At 39.3% G+C, this 25,015-nt stretch overlaps 2 protein-coding genes across 2 annotated transcripts; one reads left to right on the forward strand and one right to left on the reverse strand.

The window, feature by feature from the left end:
* Positions 1-216: 216 nt before the first annotated feature.
* On the reverse strand, positions 217-16,017 carry LOC108666762 (WD repeat-containing protein 35). The gene is given in 24 exon segments (XM_047881477.1): positions 217-1,196; positions 1,465-1,589; positions 1,840-2,000; positions 2,819-2,995; positions 3,351-3,468; positions 3,728-3,940; positions 4,069-4,264; positions 4,499-4,642; positions 6,149-6,352; positions 6,831-7,009; positions 7,459-7,626; positions 8,074-8,149; positions 9,020-9,183; positions 10,085-10,182; positions 10,599-10,727; positions 10,952-11,087; positions 11,567-11,785; positions 12,567-12,624; positions 12,872-13,098; positions 13,272-13,432; positions 14,148-14,250; positions 14,614-14,795; positions 15,452-15,563; positions 15,818-16,017. Coding segments are annotated over 24 exon segments (3,552 nt in total). The 5' UTR covers positions 15,842-16,017; the 3' UTR covers positions 217-1,018.
* Positions 16,018-19,544: 3,527 nt separating this feature from the next.
* LOC108666769 (derlin-2-like) lies at positions 19,545-24,298 on the forward strand. Its single transcript, XM_018153691.2, has 6 exons — positions 19,545-19,788; positions 20,152-20,217; positions 20,594-20,737; positions 21,095-21,238; positions 21,543-21,706; positions 22,331-24,298. The coding sequence occupies exons 1-6, from the start codon at positions 19,696-19,698 to the stop codon at positions 22,455-22,457; spliced, it is 738 nt and encodes a 245-aa protein (XP_018009180.1). The 5' UTR covers positions 19,545-19,695; the 3' UTR covers positions 22,458-24,298.
* The last annotated feature ends 717 nt before the right edge of the window (positions 24,299-25,015 follow it).

A 25,015-nucleotide genomic window follows, 5' to 3' on the forward strand; every position in this document is an offset into this window, starting at 1 on the left:
TGAACTACGGTGGAGTTTATTCTTGGTAGCCCAGATCTAGCTACTTGAATTCGAGTCGAAACATGTGCACCCCAACCCAGTAACACTGAGCACACACGACTTTTCCGCGAGGGGTAACTCAGTTAAAATAAGCTTACCTCAACACCCCGTTTACAGTGTATAAGAAATAGGCTGATAAAAACGTCTCTATGCAATAAAATAGATAATATAATATATCAAAATAAAATAAAATCATAATATAATCATTTGGTCAAATAATGATAAGTGAAAGTTGATATGAGATAGAATAACTCTCGAGGATAATTAACTTGCAAGCGCGCGAGTCGATACCAGTTCGTTAATAGACTAGACAAATGAACATTGACTAAGCATTATCAAATACAATGAGAAGTATTATCACCTAATAAAATCATATTATTAAAGAGTTCAACTTTTTGACAACATGACTACAGTTATAATCGACTTCTTATAGAACATCTGTCTCTAAGATGTCTGGCTTCTTTACGCAAGATGGCGGCCTAGCCGTTTTTGCTTTAACGATAGTATCGTAGGTTGACAGCCCTGATTCTCGGACAACAGCAATTCATTACGATTATCACAAAAGAAAAAGGTCCTTCGACAAAATAATAATTATTGCAGCCACTGGGCCACCCTGCCCAAATAAACACCATTCATATGGCGACTTAAGGAAATGCGCCGTACAGCTCGATTATAAATATGAAATTTATGCCAAAGCGATGCAAAAATGAGGTTTTATTATTACGTAGCACTTATGTCGGTCCCTAAAATTTCAATATAAAAAACGCGTCATTTTGGATCCGCATCCGCGTAACTTCTTCGATGCCCAAATAGAGCATACCATGGTTGAACTATACTATTAGTTCAAACATGGGGCATACACCTTCTAAACGTAGGTCCAATGGGGATTGAGCATCGAGACATATTATTTGAATTTTGAATTCTTCAATAAAGTCCTTATGTTGACACAGTATAGTGCGACGCTTCGTCTCGTCATAACTCAGTGTGATGGGATGACAGTGTGGCACAGAGGACAGTGTGAGCGCATGGTGATGTCCTGATGCAAGGCGCTGTGGCGGCAACCAGTGCAGGTCCAGGCTGCACTGTTGTCCATGATGGGGCGGCCCGTTACCACGCAAGCTGTGAACTTCGTGTTGCAGCTTGGACACACGCTCACCCTAGAGACCAGTTTTAGAAATAAAGGTAATAGTTTACTATTCAACGTTCAATACAAGTAGACTGCATTTAGTAAAAACTTATTGATAAAATATCTATGATTAATTAGACAGTCTGATGAAGCTGAACAATAAAGGATGTCAATAGAATTCTAAGGGATAAAGGATGTCAATAGGATATCAATAGAATTCGCCATTAGAAACCTCACCAGTCAGGTATCAAACCCTAAGTTGCCTCACCTCACCCACCACATCACCAGCCCCCACCCACCAGTCAGGAATCATCGTCTCGCAATTAGTACACTCTGCTCGGTTGCTGCGGGAGTCTTTAGGCGGATACTTCAGGAAGATGCTCATGGCCAAGTCCTCGTAGTTTTCTCGCTCTTCGTCGGTGATCTAAGCACACGCAATATTCACTGTTGCATCATTTTCAAAAGAAATAATTACGGAAATAACATCTAATTCAATTACGGAAATAACATCTAATTCAGAATTCATCTGCTCTTCTAAGATATGCCAACTACCTTGATGACGATGAAGCTATCAGCTGTGCATCGATGTTATATTTTGAAATTTCCCAGAGAACTTTTCCATTAATTTGAAATAAAAAAGATACTTCGGCGATAAACAGCGAGAGGATTCTTACGTTAGGAAGGCCTTCAAGCTTGATGAAGGCTTTGGAGCACGTGGCGAAAGCCCTGTTGGCGCAGGACGACAGCGCCAGCAGAGAGAAGATGTCGCGCGCTGGGATGATGGTCTCGTACTCGCGGAGGTGCAGGCAAGTTTTCATTGCGGCGTCAACGTATCCTGAAAATGACATCATAAATCTTTAGTTTGTGCACTATTGCGCCTTGTTACATACTAAGTTATACGATCAGAGATGAGAAGAATAAGCAAAGAGCCATCATGAAATTATATGTTGGTGTTAAATTGAAAATTTCTAATATTGGGATATTGATTAATTGCGATTACATGACATTTTGAAGCCAAATTATGATGTTACCGAGCTGAGACAGTGTAAGACAGTTTTAAATTGTGCATACTAAAGTAGCATGAAGATTGACGGATACCTCACTTAATGTAAAAAATTCTTCGTGGTAGATTGGTAAGTTTGAGAAGTTATTCAACGAATGATTTCGGAATTCTGGAACAAATATGAATACAATTTTGATAGCTGTTCTATACATACGTAGCTGATGCTGCTGCACTTAACACAAGACCTTCATTCTGCTGACGCTACTACATTAAAGATCACCTTTATACAGCTGACGATTGCTACACTGAGGACCCGACCTTCATTTTCCTGATGCTGCTACACTGAGGACCAGGCCTTCATTCTGCTGATGCTGCTACACTGAGGACCAGACCTCATTCTGCTGATGCTGCTACACTGAGGACCAGACCTTCATTCTGCTGATGCTGCTACACTGAGGACCAGACCTTCATTCTGCTGATGCTGCTACACTGATGACCCGACCTTAATTCTGCTGATGCTGCTACACTAAGGACCAGACCTTCATTCTGCTGATGCTGATACAATAAGGACCAGACCTTCATTCTGCTGATGCTGATACACTGAGGACCAGACCTTCATTCTGCTGATGCTGATACACTGAGGACCAGACCTTCATAAAGCTGACGCTGGGCCAGCAGAAGGAAGTGGAAGGCCTCAGCGCCGCGCCAAGGGCTGTCCAAGAATTTCCTGACGTTGCCTGACGTGTCCGAGTCAATGACATCACCCATGTCGATGTTGGTGGGGTCGTCGTACATGCCGATCAGAGCCGCGCTGCGACTGCCTCCAACTGCAATGCAATAAACTCTATTGAACACTACAAAAAAATATTATAACATTGTCCAAAAGTAGTCTCGTTCAATGAGGTTCCAGAAAACCAGATTATTGAGGGACGCATGCCGAAATTTGTGGCCTACGGTTGCGCCCCCATTATTTACAGTTTTACACTAGGTTTTGAAAATGCACACCCAGCAGAAATTTGGACAAGCATACTTTATTGTTGACATTTGCCTTTCACAATCAAACTTACAAAGTTATTGCGTACAATCTAACATTTGCCAAAATTTCGGGTAAAGTACTTCCAACCTAGGTAATGTAAAGCCTAATTTTCAAGCCGTTGCTAAAATATTTGCACAGGAACTTACCGTCTTTCATGGTCTTGGCCATCTTGGCGTTGTGCTCCATGACGAGTTGCGCGGCCAGGACGTAAATCTTCTTGATGCGCAACGGATGAAGCTTCTTTTCGCTCTCTTCCTCTGCGATCTGGAGACATAAAAATGTCTCTAGTTTATTGCTCTAGTTTATTATCAGAGAATAATAGATTCGAGATCTATTGTATCAAACCAATTTACTTTACTTTTTTTGTACCAATTGCACTTTTAAGTTAACAAGAAGTTAGAACGAACTGGTACAATCAGAATTATTGATGGTCTGCTTTTCGTAGCTATCATCATTGTCGATATTACCCACCAAATTTATCTGAAATGTTTGTTCGAATTAACGTATATGAAATAAATGTCACCTTGTAGAGAAGTTTGGCGGCATCTTTGAGCTTGTCAGCCCTTCTGAAGAGCTCGATGGCCTGCAGTTTGTTTCCCTTCTGCAGGAGGACCTCTGCATAGCGGCCGAGCAGTCCCCCGGTCTCGGTGACGTTGTGCTGTCGCGCCAACTCTACCGCCTTCTGCCACTGGTTCAGTGACACACACGTGTCGATTGCGTCCTTCACTTTGCCGCACTGACTCGTAAAAAATAAATATTTCGCTTAAAACTACAATAAAATTGATTTCTGTTCAAAACCATACATGAAAATGCTGGACTTTATTCTAGTATTGGTATAAGTGGGTGGCATCGAACAAAGCATACCTTCATGTAGGCAGTGACGGCCTGCTCGCTCATGCCCACGCTGCAGAACATATCAGCAACAACGGGCAGAAGACTCGATCCTTCAGGCAAGTTCTTAACGAGGTTCTCTAGGCCGTCAAAGTTCTCGAGTTGGTAATAGCAGCGCGCCAACATCTCGTGGTTGTGCGCCTGCTCGAAGTGCTTCACCGCTTCCTCCCTGCAGCAACAAAACTTACGCTAAAAACAGGAAATCAGATTGTCGGAATAATTAGAATTGACTAAAAAATAATTAGCTGACTAAACTGTCAGCTGTGAGCAATAAATATGTAGTTCAAAATAGCCAGCCAAAGAAGCCGGGCGCCGAATTAACTCAAAAATATAAGAGTGTGAGGAAAAAATGTCGATAAGAACTCAACCGGTTGTATATTCTTTTGCGCGCTACTACACGCACCACTGCTGGCGATCAGCGTAGTGATGCCCTATGTTGTTGAGGGCCTCCTCCATCATGGTGTCGTCCCCAGCAGGCCCCGACTTGAGGAGTTGCACCACCCTGAACCAGTCCCCTAACTTACGACGCAATGCTACCGCCAAATCCCTGTCAGGACAATGCATGGACAACATTAAAATCATATTAAATGGAGCTGTTACCTTGTGCCATAAGCATGTCAATAATTCAGACTAATTCGATGAACTTTAATAATAATGAAAGGTATTTATATTGTGACATCGTAGTCTTTATAATTGAGTTAAAGACTTATGGTATCAGAGGCACCTACCAGCCTGATAAAAGAAGACTTTGTAAAGTCGGAGCACATTGAAAGATTAAGATTGAGAACAATTTGTGAAAAATAAAATAGTGTCATGATCCCATTTATGATCTGGAGAATGAATTGCACAAAGCTCGAGAACTCCTATTTGGTAAAACATAAAAATTGGAAAGCTTCTCTGAAAACCAACAATATGGCAACTTATCACTTGTCTCAACATGTCACTATTGTCCAGTAGATTATGCACCAAAAATTCTTCAGTATTGCTTGGGCAATTTGAATGGCGGCTTCATAAAATACGGCACAATCAATACCGAAGAAAAGAAAAAAGAAAGAGAGAAAAGAACTAATTTCTTGTCAGAAAAAAAGGACCATAGTTAGTTCACGTTAAGCGATTGCTGCCCCGACGCCCACCGTCGTTCCATGTCGAGGTAGAGGCGCTCGGCTTCCTCGTAACCAGCAGGCCCCGACTTGAGGAGTTGCACCACCCTGAACCAGTCCCCTAACTTACGACGCAGCGCTACCGCCAAATCCCTGTCAGGACAATGCATTGTCAACATTCAAATCATATTAAATGGAGCTGGCACCTTATGTCATTAACGTGTCGATAGTTATAAGTAGTTTGACGAACCTTAATAATAAATGGTTTGCGTATAACTAGTGAAAGACATCGTATTCTTTAAAATTGAGTTGAAAACTTGTGGTGTCAGAGGCACCTATCAGCCTGACAAAAGAAGACTTTGTTAAGTCGGAGAAAATTAAAAAATAAGATTGAGAAAAAATCGTGGAATTAAAATAGTGTCATGATCCCAATAGAATCTTGAGAATGAATTGCACAAAGCCCAAAAACTCTTGTTTGGTAACAAAAAAAAAAAAAAGAAATTGGAAAACTTCTCTGAAAACCTACAATATGGCTACTTATCACTTGTCTCAACATGCCACTATTATCCAGTAGATTATGCACCATAAATTCTTCAGTATTGCTTTAAGCAATCTGAATGGCGGCTTCATAAAATACGGCACAATCAATACCGAAGAGAAGAAAAATGAAAGAGGGAAAATAACTCATTTTTGTCAAAAAAGGACCATATAGTTGGTCCTCGTGAATCGATTATGACTTGAAATGCCTAGCACCATATCGAACCCGGTGGAAGTCTAGTAGCCATTTCAAACTATCGTCAGTCTTGAAAAGATCGGGTCAAATGACACATTTTAGATCATCTGTGAACAAGGCACGAAAAGGAAAAGAATTGGCGACAGGCCACATCAGGCCTACTCTTCAGCGCCGACATCACAATGTTATGTTATGTTATGATTGCTGCCCCGACGCCCACCGTCGTTCCATGTCGAGGTAGAGGCGCTCGGCTTCCTCGTATTGCTTGAAGTGCGCGGCGACCTCCGCCCTGCGGATGTTCTCGCTGTGGATGGCGGCGACGCGTTTCACCATCTGGATCATCGGGTAGTCTTTGCAGCGCACAAATGCTGACTCAGCGTTGTCCAGGTCCTGCTTCTGCAGGGCTGCTTCTCCCAGCAGACGCCTGAGAAACAAATTTATCTCGGTAATTGACATCATGGTCATGAAAATTGAAGCAACACCTGACAAATAGTAAAGATTTATCAACGATATTAAAGAGCAAAGATTTATCAAAGATATTAAAGAGCAAAGATTTATCAACGATATTAAAGAGCTAAGATTTATCAAAGATATTAAAAAGGAAAGATTTATCAACGATATTAAAGAGCTAAGATTTATCAAAGATATTAAAGAGCAAAGATTTATCAACGATATTAAAAAGCACAGACTTATCAACGATATTAAAGAACAAAGATTTATCAACGATATTAAAGAGCAAAGATTTATCGAAGATATTAAAGAACAAAGATTTATCAACGATATTAAAGAGCAAAAATTCATCAAAGATATTAAAGAGCAAAGATTTATCAACGATATTAAAGAGCAAAGTTTAATCAGCGATATGTCTTTCCACTCAAGGTTCACGTGAACTCTAATCTCACCACAGCCTGGGGTGCGGATTTTCCTCAATAAATGATGCAGCGTCTTTGATGGAGACTTTCTCGAGCAGCTCTCGTGTGTCCCTGAGACTCTTCGCCTCCAGCGTCAGGATGTGGTCGGTGTTAAGGAACTCAGGATCCTGCATCACCTCGTCCAGCAGCACTGCCGTCACCTCCAGGTCCTTTATTTAAATAGTTATATTTGACTAATTTTATTTGATAGTTCACGTCAATAAACTTACGATATAGTAAGACTGCCGCGACCAAAAGTTCCACAAGTAAAAGTTTCACTGAGTCTCGCTGCTTAAATTCGGCTCCACTATTTTGATTTCGCTTATTTTAAAATAAATTAACCTAAGTGAACCCCAAAACAAGGTAAGACAGATAATGATAAGGTCCCAGAAATTTTGTTATTTAATCACAATATTCAATCAACCAACATAAAAATATTTCACGTATAGATGCGTATTAAGATATTATTTATAACAATAACCTAAATAAGACGGCCACATTCGTCTCTCTTGTGCGCGTTCCACTGTAATTTATTTCATTTTCATAGTATCAGACATCACGATAGCTGACATCTGAGTTGAAAAAATTCTATACCTTCGAGTTCAGATGTTCTTCTCACCTTGAAGGAACAGAGGTAGCCTGAGCTGGGCATGGGCTGTTCAGCGTCCATGTTCCTAAAGATGCACATCTTGGTCTTCTCCATGAGCGCGAACATCTCCGGGTTGTCGCTGGCCCAGCATATGTCCCACACGTCCTTGCGCTCGAACTTTAGGATTTGGCCCTGCCCCTTACAAATGCCAGGGATTTATGACCGTGATGATGTATTGGGATAGAATATTAATATCTTAATGAATGTGTTTTTAATGAAGTGACAAACGACAAGGCTTAGACGTGCTGTCTTCACATAAAACATTTATTTGGCATTATATATGAATATTTATAATTTTCAAAAAATTCCATAAGCCAACAATGTTCTTGATTCGAGGGACAAATTTCAGTAAACAACTAAATTATTGTCGTGCTGTTACTTCAAGCAAACCATAAAGCATGACAACTTGCCATAGCGACTAAATGAGTACAAAATTCGTTGTTTAATTAATTTATCTTTATTTTGACCTGCCGATCGATTCATTTTAAATTTCTGTTAGAGCAGACAGAATAATGCAATCCCAAGAAAATAGCTTTGATTTGAACGAATCAAAATCTATCAAATGGTATATGAAGGAGCTCCCACCTCGCTGCTAGGGCCGCTTTTGACCTCCAGGTCCATTAGTGTCATGAGACCAGTGATGTCGATGACGGCGAGCTTCCTGCCGGCACATGCAGCGTAAGCACCCCAAAATAAATCCATGCATATAACAACGAAGCTCTAATTTCAAGCTTTACTCCCCATTGAAAATCAATATTGAAATCGTCCAAGAAATATTAAAAGACTTCATTGAAAATTAAGTATAGGTTTAAATATTAGATCGAGAATTTCCTACGTAGCCCAACGATTTCTATTAAGTAACTCGGCGCTGACTACCATGCGAAATCTAGGATGAAATAAGTCTCATATTACACCAACTCAAGCGCTGCAATATTATTCCGGCGGTACATAAACTCGCTTCAGTTTAAATTTGAGCATCACACGAACACGGAGTGACGTGGTAGTCTGTTGATGCCACGCCTTGTATATCCAATATTGAATGTTGGCAGGGAAGTTCAGTACACGCAGTATACGTCGTAACATTGAAAAACATCCTAGCAGGCAAAGTAAAGTTGAATCAACGAACTTCGCGACGTTGACATTGAAATAATGTTGAATATTAGTCCAGAATGAAAAGTGAATCAACTCCATTTTTTAAACATCGTACATTTCGACGTTTTTTGCAACGTATAAATTTCGTTGAATTCTGACGTTAAAAGCGCATTTATAAAATTTTTTAATAGGTTAACATGTTCCATCATGAATGTCACAGTAGTCACGCGATTCCAACGTTGAAACAATGTCAAAATGTATGACTGTGAGAAAAATGACGTTGATTCACTTCTCATTCTGGACTCATATTCGACATTATTTCAACGTCGCGAAATTCGTTGTTTCAACGTTGATTCAACACAATTTTCTGCTGGAGTAATTCAATATTAATTCAAGATGAAATTTTCTGCTCGGCTAATAATAATATTGACATTCTCACGTAGAATCAGAGTTGAGGGCGAGTCTGTGAGGACGGCACTGAAGCGTGTGACGTGACGTGAGTGCCACCCTAGGCACGCTGTACACCTGCACCATGCCTGACTCCCGCCCCACCAGCAGCAGTCGCTTGCTCGCACACACGCAGCAGATAGGGTCACTCGTCGCCTGCATGTGCACTCTCTTATCATTGTCTGTACTATCAGAAATAGCTACGTATTTGTAACTCCGTCAGCCATCTATAATCAGTGTCTGTACTCTCAAAAATAGTTACATATTTGTAACTCCGTCAGCCATCTATAATCAGTGTCTGTACTATCAAATAGTGACGTATTTGAAACTCCGTCAGCCATCTATAATCAGTGTCTGTACTATCAAATAGTGACGTATTTGAAACTCCGTCAGCCATCTATAATCAGTGTCTGTACTATCAAATAGTGACGTATTTGAAACTCCGTCAGCCATCTATAATCAGTGTCTGTACTCTCAAAAATAGTTACGAGTTTTATAGTCCGTCAGCCAATCACTGAAAGATTTTGAAGCTTAACCCACCAATCACGGACGAGGAATTGGCCGCCACGTGTAATACTTAGGGCGCCACATGTATTTAAGCGAGTTCTGATATAACGGCCCTCATAATATTGAAAATCTGATTTCTTAATGCCATGCATGCACACAGCCACGCATATGAGTGATTAATCGTCCGCAAAGTTTTTCATTCAACTCACATGTTATTATAATTTTGATACTAAAATTTTTGGTTGCAGGAAAGACATAAACGAGCATTGCACCGATTGTTTGGTGCCTGAGCACTTCACATCTATTTTATTTTTTTGTCAGTTGATTCTCACATTCAATGGCTAGAAGGATAATGCCCGTCATATCGTTCTACCTGTAGACAGTTTGACTCATACTCGACTGATGTGAATGAAACTGATTTCTTAAATAATCGTAACGCACGTCTCCCCATCATTATCATCATTATCCACTAAATCTGAATCAATGAGATATTACCGAACAAATTACATGACAAAAATATTACATATAGCTAAATTGCATAAATATTCACCTCATATAGCATCTCGCCTTCCCTGAAGTTCTGTTCGGCACCTGAAGGTGAATCGTCAACGTGAAACATTTTTTCTGCGCGGTCGAGTTTGGCGGAACCTGCGTGAACGGAACATGACTGAGTTACGCACCAAAGTCATGGTTTCAACATCAGTATCTTGATGTATTATTCATATTCTTCAGTGAAGTATTCTTTATTCAGTAGGGAATATTTGAATGATATCAACGATTTTCTTCCCGGCTCTTCACGTAGTTGAACTAAACGAAAATGAAACCAAAACTGTACCAGACCGTAAAGATGGCTGAATTCGCCAATCGCAGGACTTACAGAGTTTCAACTTGGACCCCTTTAAAAGTTGTCCTCGAACAAAGTTGTCAATTCATTCCCACAATTTTTTGCGGAATTTTTCGAAATACATTCAAACATATAACTGCATTTTAATTATGACTTTACAGTGTACATCACATTTAATTTTTCCTGCCGACTCGAACTTGTGATCACTCTAGACTCTCACCAGCCATGGCGACGGAGGAGTGCGACTGCGGGGCTTTGAACTGCCACATGTAGAAGTTGTCCTTGGACGCCGCGAAGACGTAGTTAGCCGTCATGGCCACATGCAGGGGCTCGATGTCGATATACTTGCCTGAAATACTTCACTCGTCAGATAATCGACTTGTCATTCTTCCCGTAACAATGTTAGGAAGGAAATTTAATTAGCTACTTGCCCACTAAAAAATTAAAGACTATTTTACTTCTAATTTTTTTGAGTTCAACTTTATTTACATAGATCGAGTATCACCTGACTGTTTAATTAAAATATTGTGTTATATTCAAATATCCTTTTGGAAATTAAGTAGCGACACATACTATCTACGGGCGTTCCGATGGCATTGCAGATGATGAGCCCGAACTGTCCTGACCCGTCGTCTGTGCGCACGGACAGCACGCAGTGTTCACCGGCCGCTACCATCCCCATCAGGTATTTGATGTACTTCACGTAGTGCTGCAAGAAAATAAATTAATTACCTGTACAAACGTCCTAATTATGCCAATCGGACTACCCAACGACTGGGAATGAGTTCAAATTTGTGTGCTAAGTTTGGATTTCATTCGTAGCGAAATTGCTGAAATATTTATAAACTTTATATCTATTTTTGGTGCGGCCCAGCGTACCGCCACCGCATTGTTCGCAGTGTCCCTCGTTACAACACCTCATTGTTTGCAGTGCCCCTCGTTACAACACCTCATTGTTTGCTGTGTCCCTCGTTACAACACCTCATTGTTTGCAGTGTCCCTCGTTACAACACCTCATTGTTTGCAGTGCCCCTCGTTACAACACCTCATAGTTTACTGTGTCTCTCGTTACAACACCTCACGTTACAACACCTCATTGTTTGCAGTGCCCCGCGTTACAACACCTCATTATTCGCAGTGCCCCTCGTTACAACACCTCATTCTTTGCGGTGTCCCTCTTTACAACACCTCATTGTTTGCTGTGTCCCAGAAAGTGACGCAGGTCTCAGCACGCTCAGGGCGCGTGTAGGTGTAGACGACGGTACTGGCGAAGTAGCACCAGCGGTAGTCTGGTCTGATGTTGGCGAAGTAGATGAAGGCGTCGACGGCGAGGGCGATGCGCAGGGAGCTGCCCTCCCAGGAGCACCCCGTCAGCTCCTGCCCCGGCACCTTAAGTGTCCGCATGTGCTGGTCGCGGCATAAGGTCGAATTAGAAGAATAACATAGAAAATCCGATGTATAAAAATGATATAAAAGGTATATAATCGAGTGTATACTCGGAAAAGTTGGGAATGCTATTCAAAACAAATTAGATGCTATATAATTACAATCAAGGAAACATGATAAGTTTTTCCCGCATCCAAACCAGCGTCCGGGTGGTCATGGCTTAATAAAAAAAAATAATGCAGTGGATACAAGGAAGGATTTCTAAAAAGTGAAGACGTTAGTAAAACAATAAAAATTGTATATTCATTAACAATAATGTAACTCCGCACTGAATTACACTTACTTTTTAATTCCTGAATAGTCACATATTCTCCAATAGGTTCTCGATAATCTCAAACATAATATAGCATTCGTTCTTACCCAATCTCCAATCTCTCTTCTGGAAGTCGGCAACAGGCCATGGGCCTATTTCTTCAGCGCCGACACTTCTATTCTATTCTAAATATATGTGTAGCGACACAAACGGTCATTGTAGTACAGTAGTAGTGACGTTGAAAAATAGGAACTGCACCACATATAAGGCTAACCTCCCCTAAGGGCGTGTAGAACTGCACCACATATAAGGCTAACCTCCCCAAAGGGCGTGTAGAACTGCACCACATATAAGGCTAACCTCTCCAAAGGGCATGTAGAACTGCACCACATATAAGGCTAACCTCCCCTAAGGGCGTGTAGAACTGCACCACATATACGGCTAAACTCTCCAAAGGGCACGTAGAACTGCACCACATATAAGGCTAACCTCCCCAAAGGGCGTGTAGAACTGCACCACATACAATTTATTTGATGCAACTAATTTACTAAACTGCACGATAATAAATTTTATATTGGAGGTAAACGCCTGTTTAAAAATCTAATTGATTGATGATGATATATTGGATCGATTTAAGACTCAGAGGAAACCAACACAAAATACTTCAAATAATAAGCGAGAAAATGTCCTCATGAATTTTTCATTCGTCGGTTATCGCAACGGTCGATTATGTACTTCATTTTAGCCACGTAAAACGTAAAGACTGTCATTCGCAACTGTGCATGAAATGTCACATGCTATTCTTTCCAACGTGAAGAATTTAAATGAGAAAAAGAGCGGCCGTGATCTCACTGTCATCTCCTTCGTTCCTCATGAGCTGCATGCGGCCGTTGTCGTAGCAGATGGCGAGCACGGGGCAGTCGGGCTCGACGTGGCCGTGCTGGCCGTGGTACCACGATAGCCCCACCACCATCGCCCCCGACCCCACACTGGTACCCAGACACTGCACCTGCACACGACTCTGCCGCCCGTGCATCCTCTTTAGTTATAGTACTGAAAATTGTTTAGACTTTAGAGCAAGGAAAGTAAAAAGGGAATTGGTAAATGGTAATGACAATCACAATGTATCGGATGCAAAGCAACGTCATTAGATATTCAAGTTGAAGTTTAATCCATACAACTACGAACACAGACCACAAAGTTCCCAGCGTTGTCGTAGACGTGAATTTCTCCGTTGAGGTGCGAAAAGAGCAGCAAGTTCGAGTCAGGCGACCACTCTACACCCGTGAGCTGCTGGCCCTTCAGCTCCTTACCCCAAATCCTGTTGCCATCCACACTGCCCACGATCACAGCGCCTGCGCAACGAGAACGAAGAGCTCGTGACATGTGGATGATGTGGTCCATGAATACGTTCCAGAGAACCAAGATTGAAGCTTTAGCTGTGAGTTATGGGTTGTAAACCCTAGAAAGTTGTAAGAATTCTGCGATGTCTAGCATCGACAAGAGGCCAAATTTTACCTATTCAACGCTGACACCACAGGTACTGTTACACGTACTAGAAAATGTTCATGCTCTCCTCGATCTTATGGAAGTGCGTTAGCGCGTGTGACTAATAATAGTTTTGTATTTCAGAAACAGAGAAAGCGAAAACATAAATATGATGTTAACGACTAAAATTTTACATTGGCTATTTGGTGTAGTATCTTTGCTGAGCTTAATTACGAAAATTCAAAGATAGTATGATATTCACATACTAGCAAGAAAGAAGCTACTCTTTGTATAAGTTCGCTTTAATAATTCAATGATAGGCAATAAAAAATTTTCATATGATTTCGAGAACATCGCTCTATTCACTCTCATCAAAATTCAAGTTAGCTGGTACTATAAAGGTGCCGAATTAAGTTCATCGGCTCTCAGCGACTTGCAAGATGTTAAAGTCAAAACATGTTTCGGACAAGCAGGATAAGAACCAAGCACTAATCTATGTTTGAACGAATTACTGTATTAGTTGAACCATGGCACTGACCAATGGTTGAACTAATACTGTATTTGATTAATCATGGCACTCACCGTCCTCGTAAACGATGCAAATCTTTTGACCGTCGCTGTTCCACGCCATGCCGCGAACCACTGACCGGTTGCGATTGTTGATCATTTCTTCGTACCATGAGCCCTAACAGACACGAGTTCATAGCCTCAGAAAATCATAGTTGTTGTTAGGATTATTCTTAGACATCACAGTGAGATTGCAATTTTTTCACCGAATCTTCACTCTTCTAAGAGTACCAGACATCAGTAATGTTTATAAGTATAACACAATCCAGTCGCACGATGTTTTCAATAATTTTTCTTAAATATGGGAATCAGGGAAGAGAGTTGGCAACAAACCGTATAGGCGTATACCATACGCTTGGAACCGAGCAAAAATACATGGGTAACGTCTGCAACGAAGGAAATGTGATATCCATCGAGTAATAACGATTCTGCATACTCCCAGCGGGGATTAAATACTTTTCATTCCTATAAATAGTTTTACCTTATAGAGCATCCAAACGATAATAAGCCCAGAGCTGTCTGAGGAAGTAAGCTTCTGGTGAGCGCTGTTCCAGACCACTACTTGGATCTGTCCAGAGTGTCCCTCGAGAGCCTGATTCATGGAGAGGGTGGAGGGCGCTGCCAGGCCCAGTGCTTTGCTTCCTTCTTTACCACTGCCGCTTGCTGCTGGGAACATTTGTGTTAGAATACGCGATACACTTAAAGGGCAGCCATGAGACGCGATTTGTCTCACTAATAGGTTTGAAGTATGAGCAAAGATGTATTCAAGTGAAAGGTTTTACCCCTAAATCTTACCGAAAATTTTGATGGGAAAATTTTAGAAACGACAGACAAGATAGGGTAACATGGGGCAGCGAGCCCACTGCGGGTCACGGGCCCATAGCGGGTTTCTCGCTAAGTATGGCAGATATTGGTCCGTGTTCTCTACCGCCGGTCGACAGTTTCACTGGGATGAAGTGTACGGATTTACACATTGCCCCAGGGGTGGGGCAATGGGCCCATTTTGACACTTTTTACAAAATAGTGTTTCATTAAAAATTGAATAACTCTATAGGCGTCTAATTCACATCATACATTCCTCATTAGTTGCACCTTTAAACAAAACAAAGAACCACCACGTATCAATTAAAACTTCATCAAAAATCTAGTTTAAAAAAAGTGGGGGGCGCGCTGCCCCACGTTACCCTATATTTAAAAGCTCTCAAACAGGCAACATAATAGAAGCATAAAATAGCGGTTCAAATTTCTGTAGAGTGAATTATTCCTATTATTCTAGTCATTATCGGTTGAAATCCCCAACATTTAACATTAAAACTTGCCAGCTTCAAGCTTGAGAACTTTGAGCAGTCCGTCATCTCCGCCGCAGGCGATGTAGCCTTGTTCCTTGTTCCAGCCCACGCAGCGAAGACGTACGTTATTGGGAATGGCAATCTAAAATAAAATTAAAATTACCATTTGTTGTTGCCGTCAAATAATCGTGATGAGAATGGAGACCTGTTATAAATTCAGTATGGTTTAGCAAGGCCAAGACTTGTTTCAAACTAAGATTAAAAAATTAAAAAGGATTGAAAAAATTATAACAATTTTTATGCATTTCGATGTTTTCCAGCGGTTAAAATTGACTATTTATTGCGTAATCACACGGGCATTTTCACGCCACAACAAATGCAAGAAAAAACATTTACCTTTTTGCTCAAATAGATAAACATCTTTCAGAGATAAATTGAACCGAACTAAAAGCAACAAACTAATATTTATTAGATCGTTTGGGGATCTCCAAGTGCATTACAGGTTCTTTAGAGATTACTAAATTATATAAACCATAAGCTATTTTAAACCCAGACTATTTTAAATGGTCTTCAGTCATCACCAAATGACATCGAATCTTCAGGCATGAAGGGAACGAAGTTTGGACTACGATGAATCCGTTGCCATGACAATGACGAAATGTTGATAATGTGAATAATGTTTTAGCTGATTTGAAATAGTGAAGTAACATAAATTTAAAATATTTTGTGATTCTAATATGAATCTAACAGAAACAATTGATTGTTGTTTCGTCAATACCCAATAAATCATGTATCATATACAATATAATTGCAGGGCGCACTACATGCATATAGGCTGTTTGTTATATGAAAGAAATTAGTGTAGGTGATCATAAATACCAGATCATATTTATCCATTTATGGTATCGTAGAATGTTATCCCTTTGTATATCATGTATAAATTTCAACGTAATTATCAATGCAAATCAGCTTAAATTTCAATGTGGTGTCGACATTCCTTTCATGCGGAAATTACCTCCCGTCCGACAGCTCATCTACGTCAGTAGTCCGACGTCAGCTAACTCAGCTTAACACGTTAACCGCCAGCATGCAATATTGGAACTTCCCCCTAGCGCCAAGACTTCTAGGCACTAAAATGTCTCAGTTGGTCAGGAACAGCTGCAAGGGAAGGTGTGTATGTGTTATACTCTCTGTCTAGTTTCTTCTAGAACAGAGTAAACCATGAGACACATGTGGTACATAAGGATGTTCACTAAATCTTCATTTTTCTCCAGCGCCATGTGCGCCACCAGTGGTACAAGAGATTATGGTACACCGGAGGCTTATATTGCGACAATAGAAACGATACACATTGGATATCGTAATTATTTGGCCACTGGTGGTTATGGTTTAGAGCTCTCGAAAAATATTTTTTATATTGTACGTAGTTTGTAGTTATGATTTTCATTTGTTAGTTTGTTATTTATAATAATACAAAGACTTATTACATACGTTTATTTCATTATTTCATTCCCTACTCCTAATTGCTCAGCATTACGACTGTCTCTTATACACATCTAGATGTGTATAAGAGACAGAGCTGGTACTATAAAGGTGCCGAATTAAGTTCATCGGCTCTCAGCGACTTGCAAGATGTTAAAGTCAAAACATGTTTCGGACAAGCAGGATAAGAACCAAGCACTAATCTATGTTTGAACGAATTACTGTATTAGTTGAACCATGGCACTGACCAATGGTTGAACTAATACTGTATTTGATTAATCATGGCACTCACCGTCCTCGTAAACGATGCAAATCTTTTGACCGTCGCTGTTCCACGCCATGCCGCGAACCACTGACCGGTTGCGATTGTTGATCATTTCTTCGTACCATGAGCCCTAACAGANAGAGTTTTTTAGACTCTCCCTCAAGTTCAGTTTTGAGTCCTATAAGTAGACCAGTAAAGTATCCTAGATACCAGCATCATCATACATAAGAAATTGGTTTAAATCATTCCAGACTGTAGAGCATGGCACAACATAGGTCGAGGACGCCAATTTCATGCACCAAAGACGCCAAGGTTGATGCCACTGGACACCACTGGACATAGTGGCAAACCAGAGCTTTTTTAGAATCTGTTCATTTTTAATTTCCTCATTTGCTCAAGATTTTAACCAATTTCTTAAGTATGATATTGATACCTAATGCTGGTTGGTATCCATGATACTTTACAGTTTACTGGCCTACTAATCATCATCATAACTAATGGGACTCAAAAATGAACTTGAGGGAGAGTCTAAAAAACTCTCTGCTTTGTCACTATGCCACTGGACGCCGGTCGCCAATTATGCATCTCCATAAATCGCGATTTACGATCGATATGGCCGATGCGCCGTATTGATCTACACGCTACGATCGTAACTATGTGTTGTAGCGCGTAGTTCCGAAATGGGGCTCCATTTCTCTTGCCAGTAACAGTGGCCCTGATGGATGACTCTCAACTCCCCTATAATGGCAACTTTTCATATTCAGAACTAACAGACTGCATTAAACATTTGAATAATTCGGCCCCAGGACATGACTATATACACAATGCAATGCTAAAACACCTCCCACTTCAGTATGAAAAGTGGCTACTAACTTATTTACAAGGTTGCATGCACCTCACAACACGTGTTACCCCAAATAACTAATTTTACCCTAAAAACAGTCTGATTGTACAGCAAGTGTCAACTGTATATGTGATTAATGCAGTCTGACCGCTCTAATGTGTGTACTACATAATTGTAAGCTTGATGTTTACATTTTTTTGGCGGGAACTCATCGTAGGCCTAACTGATTTCCGGGCAAGCTTCACTGCATCCTGCCTGATCCATCCAACATATCGGAAACCTTACTTTTTTTTAATAGTTGGCCAAAGACTGACAAATATATTAAATGCAAGAATTTCAATCTAAATGTGTCGGCAAGATCTTCTGAAGGCGTAAATTTTGCTACTGAAGCGTCGCCAAAGATCTTGCAATATTTATCCACTCTCTGCACAGTGGCCTTTAGGCATGATCTGGGAGCGGTGGTAAACTACGTGGACTATGAATCGGCAAATTGCTACCTTGCTCAGTTGAGTGTGCAGTAGCTAGGCTGCGACTGGGACATCATGCTGGGGTGAAGGCCCACCTGGCCCGTTTCAACATGGCTAATTCTAGCATCTGCCCTGAGTGCAACACAGAAGACACAATCAGACATTTCATCTTGAGCTGTGTGCTTTACACTGACCAGAGGAGGGAGTTTCGCTCAAATTTGGAAGCTTTATCATTATCTTGGACCCTCATCTGGGCTCTTGGTGGGGGAGATATCCCACAACCGGCACAACGAAGAAGAACTGCTGTAATACGTCATCTTGGACATTACCTGCTGATTTGCAGCATGGTGAACACCCTTTGAAAATACTCAGTGCCTAATTCTCTTGTCTCTTCTACACAATAATCACCGGTTGGTGAGTGACAGAAACCCAAATTGAAAGAAAAGTGGCAAGATAATACAAGTTTTTCAACACAAAGTTTTGCTCAGGCTGGGAGGTGTGATATAGGCTATTCATACCCGAAGTCTTAAAATCAATTATAAAAAAAATTAATGCTGAGCGTATACTTACTCCATTTAAGATCAAATTTTGAAAATTTTTTAGAGGTCATTACTGGTTATTCCACGTTATTGGAATTGCTTCCAGATTTGAGAGAGGAGCCGTTCTAAAATATTATGATTATGGTATCATGGTTTGTCAATGATTCAGTCTTATTGAGACTCTGAGCAGTAAGTGAAGTAACGTTGTGTTGTTGTTGTAATTGCCCATCCTGGTTAGTGGCCCAGTGTGGAATTCTGTATAGGTAATATATTCTCATGTCAATATAAGAAAACGTATCAAAATACCAACCNACCAAATAGTGATAAACTGTTTGTGTAGAAAGAATATTATGGTTTGAGACTTTTAAATAAGTCTGTGAATATATTAGGAATCCTTTAAGTATACTTGTATTTGCTGATTAATGATTTTAAGTGGTAAATAAATTAATAGATGATTAAATTTACGTGTAAAATTAATCATTTGCAAATTAATACGAACTTACTTACTACGGTTACTCTCTTTTCAGTGAGCTCCAAGTTAAGAATATCAGTTCACTTACTGTGAAGCATATAAAATTAAATACCGTACTATTGTTTGACAGTGATCAAATTTGTTACTCATTTAAGTAAATTATTTTTCTGTAAATCTGAAAGCCAATTGGAAGTAGTTATCTATAATGGCTCAGTGGTCTTTACAAAGAGAGTTCATGGAGATGCCTCCTGTGACTCGGGTGTACACATCTGCCTGTGTAATCACAACTCTTTTAGTGGTGAGTATATAATACCCCTCATACCATCTATTATACTACTTTCTGTAGCATTTGAACAGAAAATACTATTAGTTTTGTTCCCCTTGAGTTTATTGTTGATGCTGATTACTTGATTCAGACTCACAGCACAGTTGTTTGATCACTGAGGTACTAAGCAAGTTGCTGTTGCTGCTCTTATTATAATCTTTTCATTTAATTTTTAAATTAAGTTAGTTCATGAGTCTTTTATGAACTTGGACATATACATAAAGAGTGTTAGTTATGCCTTACACTCTAGCATATTGTAAATTAGAAGTGTTCCAAATTATGACCTTATTCTCTCAATTGTATCAATAGCTTTTATATTTTCTTGTTTTTTTACAGCAAATGGATATTGTAACACCATTCAACTTATACTTCAACCCTACACTAATCATTAAGCATTACCAGGTGAGCATATATTTTACATCATTAAAATTGCATGTTTGGAGCATTTTGTTGTTTAAAATAGTCTCAGCCAAATGATGCCCATAAAAAGTTTGGTACAAAAGAATATTAAATATTATCTACTACTCTTATTATCTCAGCCTCTACGTTAATATTGAGTTAAAATATGTTAAATTGGGAATTTTGAAAAACCAATTGTTGATTTATTCCTCTGATTTAATCAATTACAGTGTTCTCTTGCACACAAAATATTCCTCATAATTTGGAAGCATGTGCAACACTTGTTTCTAGTTGTGCTCAGCATACAGTGAAATTATTTCCTTCTTTAACATTTTTCAATGCCATTAAAGAGGATAATGCTCAACTCTATTATTTCCAGGTCTGGCGCTTGGTGACAACTTTCCTATTCTTAGGTCCCATAGGCTTCAATTTTGTGCTAAACATGATCTTCACTTACCGATACTGTAGAATGTTAGAGGAAGGATCTTTCAGAGGACGCACTGCTGATTTTGTCCTCATGATGGTAAGTATTTGGATGCCTAATTTTTTTTTACAAACCTATTGACGAAAAGAACATGAGTTTGCATTAACTTTTATTATTGTCAGATTGAACTTTGTCTTTGAAATTAAGAAAATTTAGTAGTACTGTATATCATATTGATGGTCAGTCACTGGAATTCCACTTGCAATTTTTCATGATTTACCATTAGAATATTAATGAAAACCTCTACAAAATTAGTCAGATTTGAATTAATTTCTTTGATTTCAAAACTCAAATTTATTTACCTACTTTAGTTTATTGAAAAATGTTACTGTGAAGTCAGGAATTCTTGTAATCAATTTCCTAAACAAAAAATAATGTCTGCTGTATGTTTATCAGCTGTTTGGAGGTGCATGTATGCTGGTGTTCACAATGTTCTTCTCATTGCTGTTCCTTGGTCAAGCCTTCACAATCATGATTGTGTACGTCTGGGCGCGACGCAATCCCTTCATTCGCATGAACTTCTTTGGTTTCACTTTCAATGTGAGTATCATTCTTATTGTTACTATTGTCAAGCATTTGTATTTAGTATTATTATTTGATGTTGCATTCATACAATTTAAAATCTTTTGCTGCAATAAGTTAGTAAAGATTGCAATAATAATTGATCAATATGATTATTTTCTTGATTCTTCTTGTATTCCAATCATACAATTTACCGTTTATTAATAGCTACCACATTTTCTAGTAAATGTTGAATTAAAATTTGTGTGGTTGATGTTTTGACGAACAGTTACTGCTTACTTGCTAATAGAATAAATGAAAGTAATATATAGTTTTCCTGTAGGCTCCCTACTTGCCATGGGTGCTACTAGGCTTCTCCTACCTGCTTGGCAACTCTGTAATGGTGGACTTACTGGGGATTGCGGTGGGGCATCTCTACTTCTTCCTCGAGGACGTCTTCCCTCAACGCTCGGGTGGCGTTAGAATACTCAAGACACCCGAGTTTCTGTGAGTTCCTGACAATATATGTAGTCTTAGAGCCATTGAGTTTTGGCATTGAACCCGTGGGTCAGCAAGGGTGCATTTCTATAAATGATGGTTCATAAAGTCAAGATTGGTCAAGCCTGGTTACATGATAAGTTCCAAAATATCATTGAAAATAGAAGAAAAATGTAGTTTGAGTTTTATATCCAATATGATAGGTATGTAAACTTGTTATATTTTCTCTTCTAAATTTGACCCTGTCTGAGTGTAAGTGTCGTCCACCAACTTTTGGCAAGATAATGATTTTTGCTCATATTAAAGTTGATTTTAAACCAATACACAAACTTAAAAATTTAATAATATTCCATGATGAAAATTTTACTGTTTATGATTTGTTTAAAAATATTGTTTTTTTAAACATTTCATAAGAGAAGCATGAGTTTGTAATGTGTTCCATAGAAGAGCTTGAACTGGGAACAAGTTGTGCGTGTATAGGTTTGTGTTCAACCGCAGTAATGGTTGTTATTTTTGGATATTATTTGTGTTAAGTACATGAAACTAGGGGACGTTTCAGCGGATATTCCTCAAACATTTGTATAGGTTAACCAGTTATTGCACGGTAGAGAATAATGCAGTATTTGTTTCTAGACGCGCGCTCCTGGAGCCCCGTACAATTGATGGCAGTGCCGCGGACAGCGCCGCTGCGCCTGAGGGTGACCTGGGGCCAAACGCCGGACCTCCCCAACCTGGAGGCTTCCAGTGGGGGGCTCAGTAGTGCTAACTGCCCTGCTAATATCAATGAGCTGTTAGTGTCAAGCAGCTCCATGTAGTAACTGTTAATTGGCTTTTGTAAGCCGTCGTGTGAAAGACTATGTTAAGTAGACTGTCAATATCATGCAGCTCAATGGAGTAAAAATCATTGATTGCTAGAAGCCATAGTGTAAAAAAAGCCTATGTAAATTGTAAACTAGACTAATATATATCAGTTCAATGTTTTATTCGCGGCAAACACCTAAAATTTCATGTGTCAGTGATGCTAGATGCTACCTATATATCGTAGCCTGCAACAGTGTGCTAACTGGGCCGGTATGAAGAAGCCATGATTACTGCTGCCCTACTCGTTTACCCTATTTACATTATATATTTAAACCCCTATTTACAGAGTTTATGTGCTAAATGAACCGAGACTCAGATTGGAGTTCTCTTATGTTCCATGATTAAGGCGTTCAGTACACCTGTCAAGGGATAAATTCATATTCTCACATCAGCTGGTATAAATGCATTGTTTTTACTTAACTGCAAATCTACTGCAAGTATTAATATATATTTTGGTCGTTTCTGGACCCTTACGATTCAATTGAAAATGAATACAAAATAGTGAACCAAGTAAGTCATTCAGTATGAGAGACAATCGAATTTGGCAAGTATTATGATTTATTAGTCTCGTTAATTGGGTGCATCCCTCTCTATAATGCAATTTTTATTTAGTTATCTTACTTTGCTTCGAGATAATATTTGAAATCTTCTGACTGATTTTTATGTTTATTTTGTGGAGAGTCCGTATGACAATGTATTTCATCGCTTTTTATCGGATATAGAATAGGGTATTACAAATTACTAAGAACTTAATTGGGTCCGAGTTTCAAGCTTTCAAATTCTCCTACTCTTGTGCAATCATGAATCTACTTCATGATTGGCAAAATAAGAGTGAAACAAATATTGTTCATCTTATACGGATCTTGCATAAATTTGGTTTCGGTAGTATTTTATTTTCTTGTGAATATTTTTTTTCCTGCTCACAGCGACAGGGATTATGTTATAAATTATTTATGTGTGGTATTAACGTATCAGCGCGTCTAATGTCATAGACATTTCCGCTAATAACCTTGTTTCATTTTTATTCGACGTCGTGTTTCGTCTTTGAGATTTTATACCGATTGCACTTCATGAATTTGCACCAGTTGATTAATGGCATAGTGACGGCTGATTTTTCCTCATTGTATTGGTCGAACTTTGAGTGCACATTTCCTGATTAGTGGATACGAACTTGTATCAAGGAGGCTTCTATTTACGATACAACATAAAATCATATTTAAATTGATTCGGCTCGAGTATAATTAAAACTTTACAAGTCGATTCACTCGAACGACTGTGAAGTCTTGGGTTTAAGCACGGTTGTGTTGAAAAAAGAAATATATTTTGAGCTCAGAACTTTGGATTGAAAATTAAATAAATTTATGCGCTTGAAATACTGGCATCACGAGATCTTTAAGTCCTGCCAGTTTAATTTATTTATTCCACCAGAGCGCATGGAGCGGCTCCATCCGTAACGAGTGACTAGGTCGTCAACAGGAAATAAAGATTATTTAATGGAAGACGTTTCAACTCCATTGCAGCGCATGTTCATTGTGTTGTTTCTTTATAGTTTATTTCATATCCTGCACGCGCCCGTAGGTGTCTCCAGAACTGTGTCTCCAGAACGACTTTGTTTTTTTCTTAGTGTGCCTTCAAAATCATTTATATTATCAGCCCACAACTTATTGCAAGGAACTATGTTACATAACAGTTTTTCATAAAATGTCGGTCATCGTTCGATATCATAAAATATTTTGCTAATGTATTTATGTTATTTTCCTGAATGCTTCATTATACCGGCAACGGTGTTAAAGTGTTTGGCTTCGACCCGTGACAGCGCGAGTGAACATTTTTTGCTTTAGTTTTAGCTTTACTGTTCCCGGACAGAAATTTCGATTTATCTTTTCGCATTGAATATGATAATACTTTCGCTACTTGATATTTAAAAAAAGCCACTAGTAAAGTACACGAGGGACCAGAATGCCTCCACCCTACCGTATGTCACCACCTCAACCTGAAGGTCCATAGTAGTAGTGACTACGGAACTAGGTGCAGTGAGAGCGGTATTAAGAAATTATTTAAAAAATTTAGGGCTCTAGGTATTTCGAATTTCTTTTTTCGCATAATATTTTATAACAATATTAGCATATTGTAGGATAATTTTTTATTTCAGTAAATTGAAGTTCATATTAAAGCATTGCTGTTACAACGCTTTTCTATATTTTCACTACGAGAGCTGTGTTGAAAAGTAACGATTTAGTGGCTATATTCAGATTTAATTCCGATTTCAAAGGTGAAGTTTTAGTCATGGATATGACCTGAATGCGTGAAAACAGCAGCGATGAGTTGAGTCTAACGGGCCAGGGGCCATACCTTCAAAACTCGCTAAGTAAGGTATGCACGCTCTATTTTCTTGACTATAATTGATGAATTTTGCTTGAAAGGCCGTCAATGATTGGCTGGTGAACTTACTATCTC

Source organism: Hyalella azteca, unplaced genomic scaffold (assembly GCF_000764305.2).
Source record: "Hyalella azteca isolate HAZT.00-mixed unplaced genomic scaffold, Hazt_2.0.2 contig8066, whole genome shotgun sequence".
Classification (NCBI taxonomy): domain Eukaryota; kingdom Metazoa; phylum Arthropoda; class Malacostraca; order Amphipoda; family Hyalellidae; genus Hyalella; species Hyalella azteca.

Excerpts from the sequence above, each read along its gene's own strand:
- LOC108666769 (XM_018153691.2), top strand. The coding sequence starts at position 19,696 with ATGGCTCAGTGGTCTTTACAAAGAGAGTTCATGGAGATGCCTCCTGTG. Across the intron at positions 19,789-20,151 it reads TAATCACAACTCTTTTAGTG|CAAATGGATATTGTAACACC; the intron begins GTGAGTATATAA and ends GTTTTTTTACAG. Across the intron at positions 20,738-21,094 it reads CTGATTTTGTCCTCATGATG|CTGTTTGGAGGTGCATGTAT; the intron begins GTAAGTATTTGG and ends TATGTTTATCAG.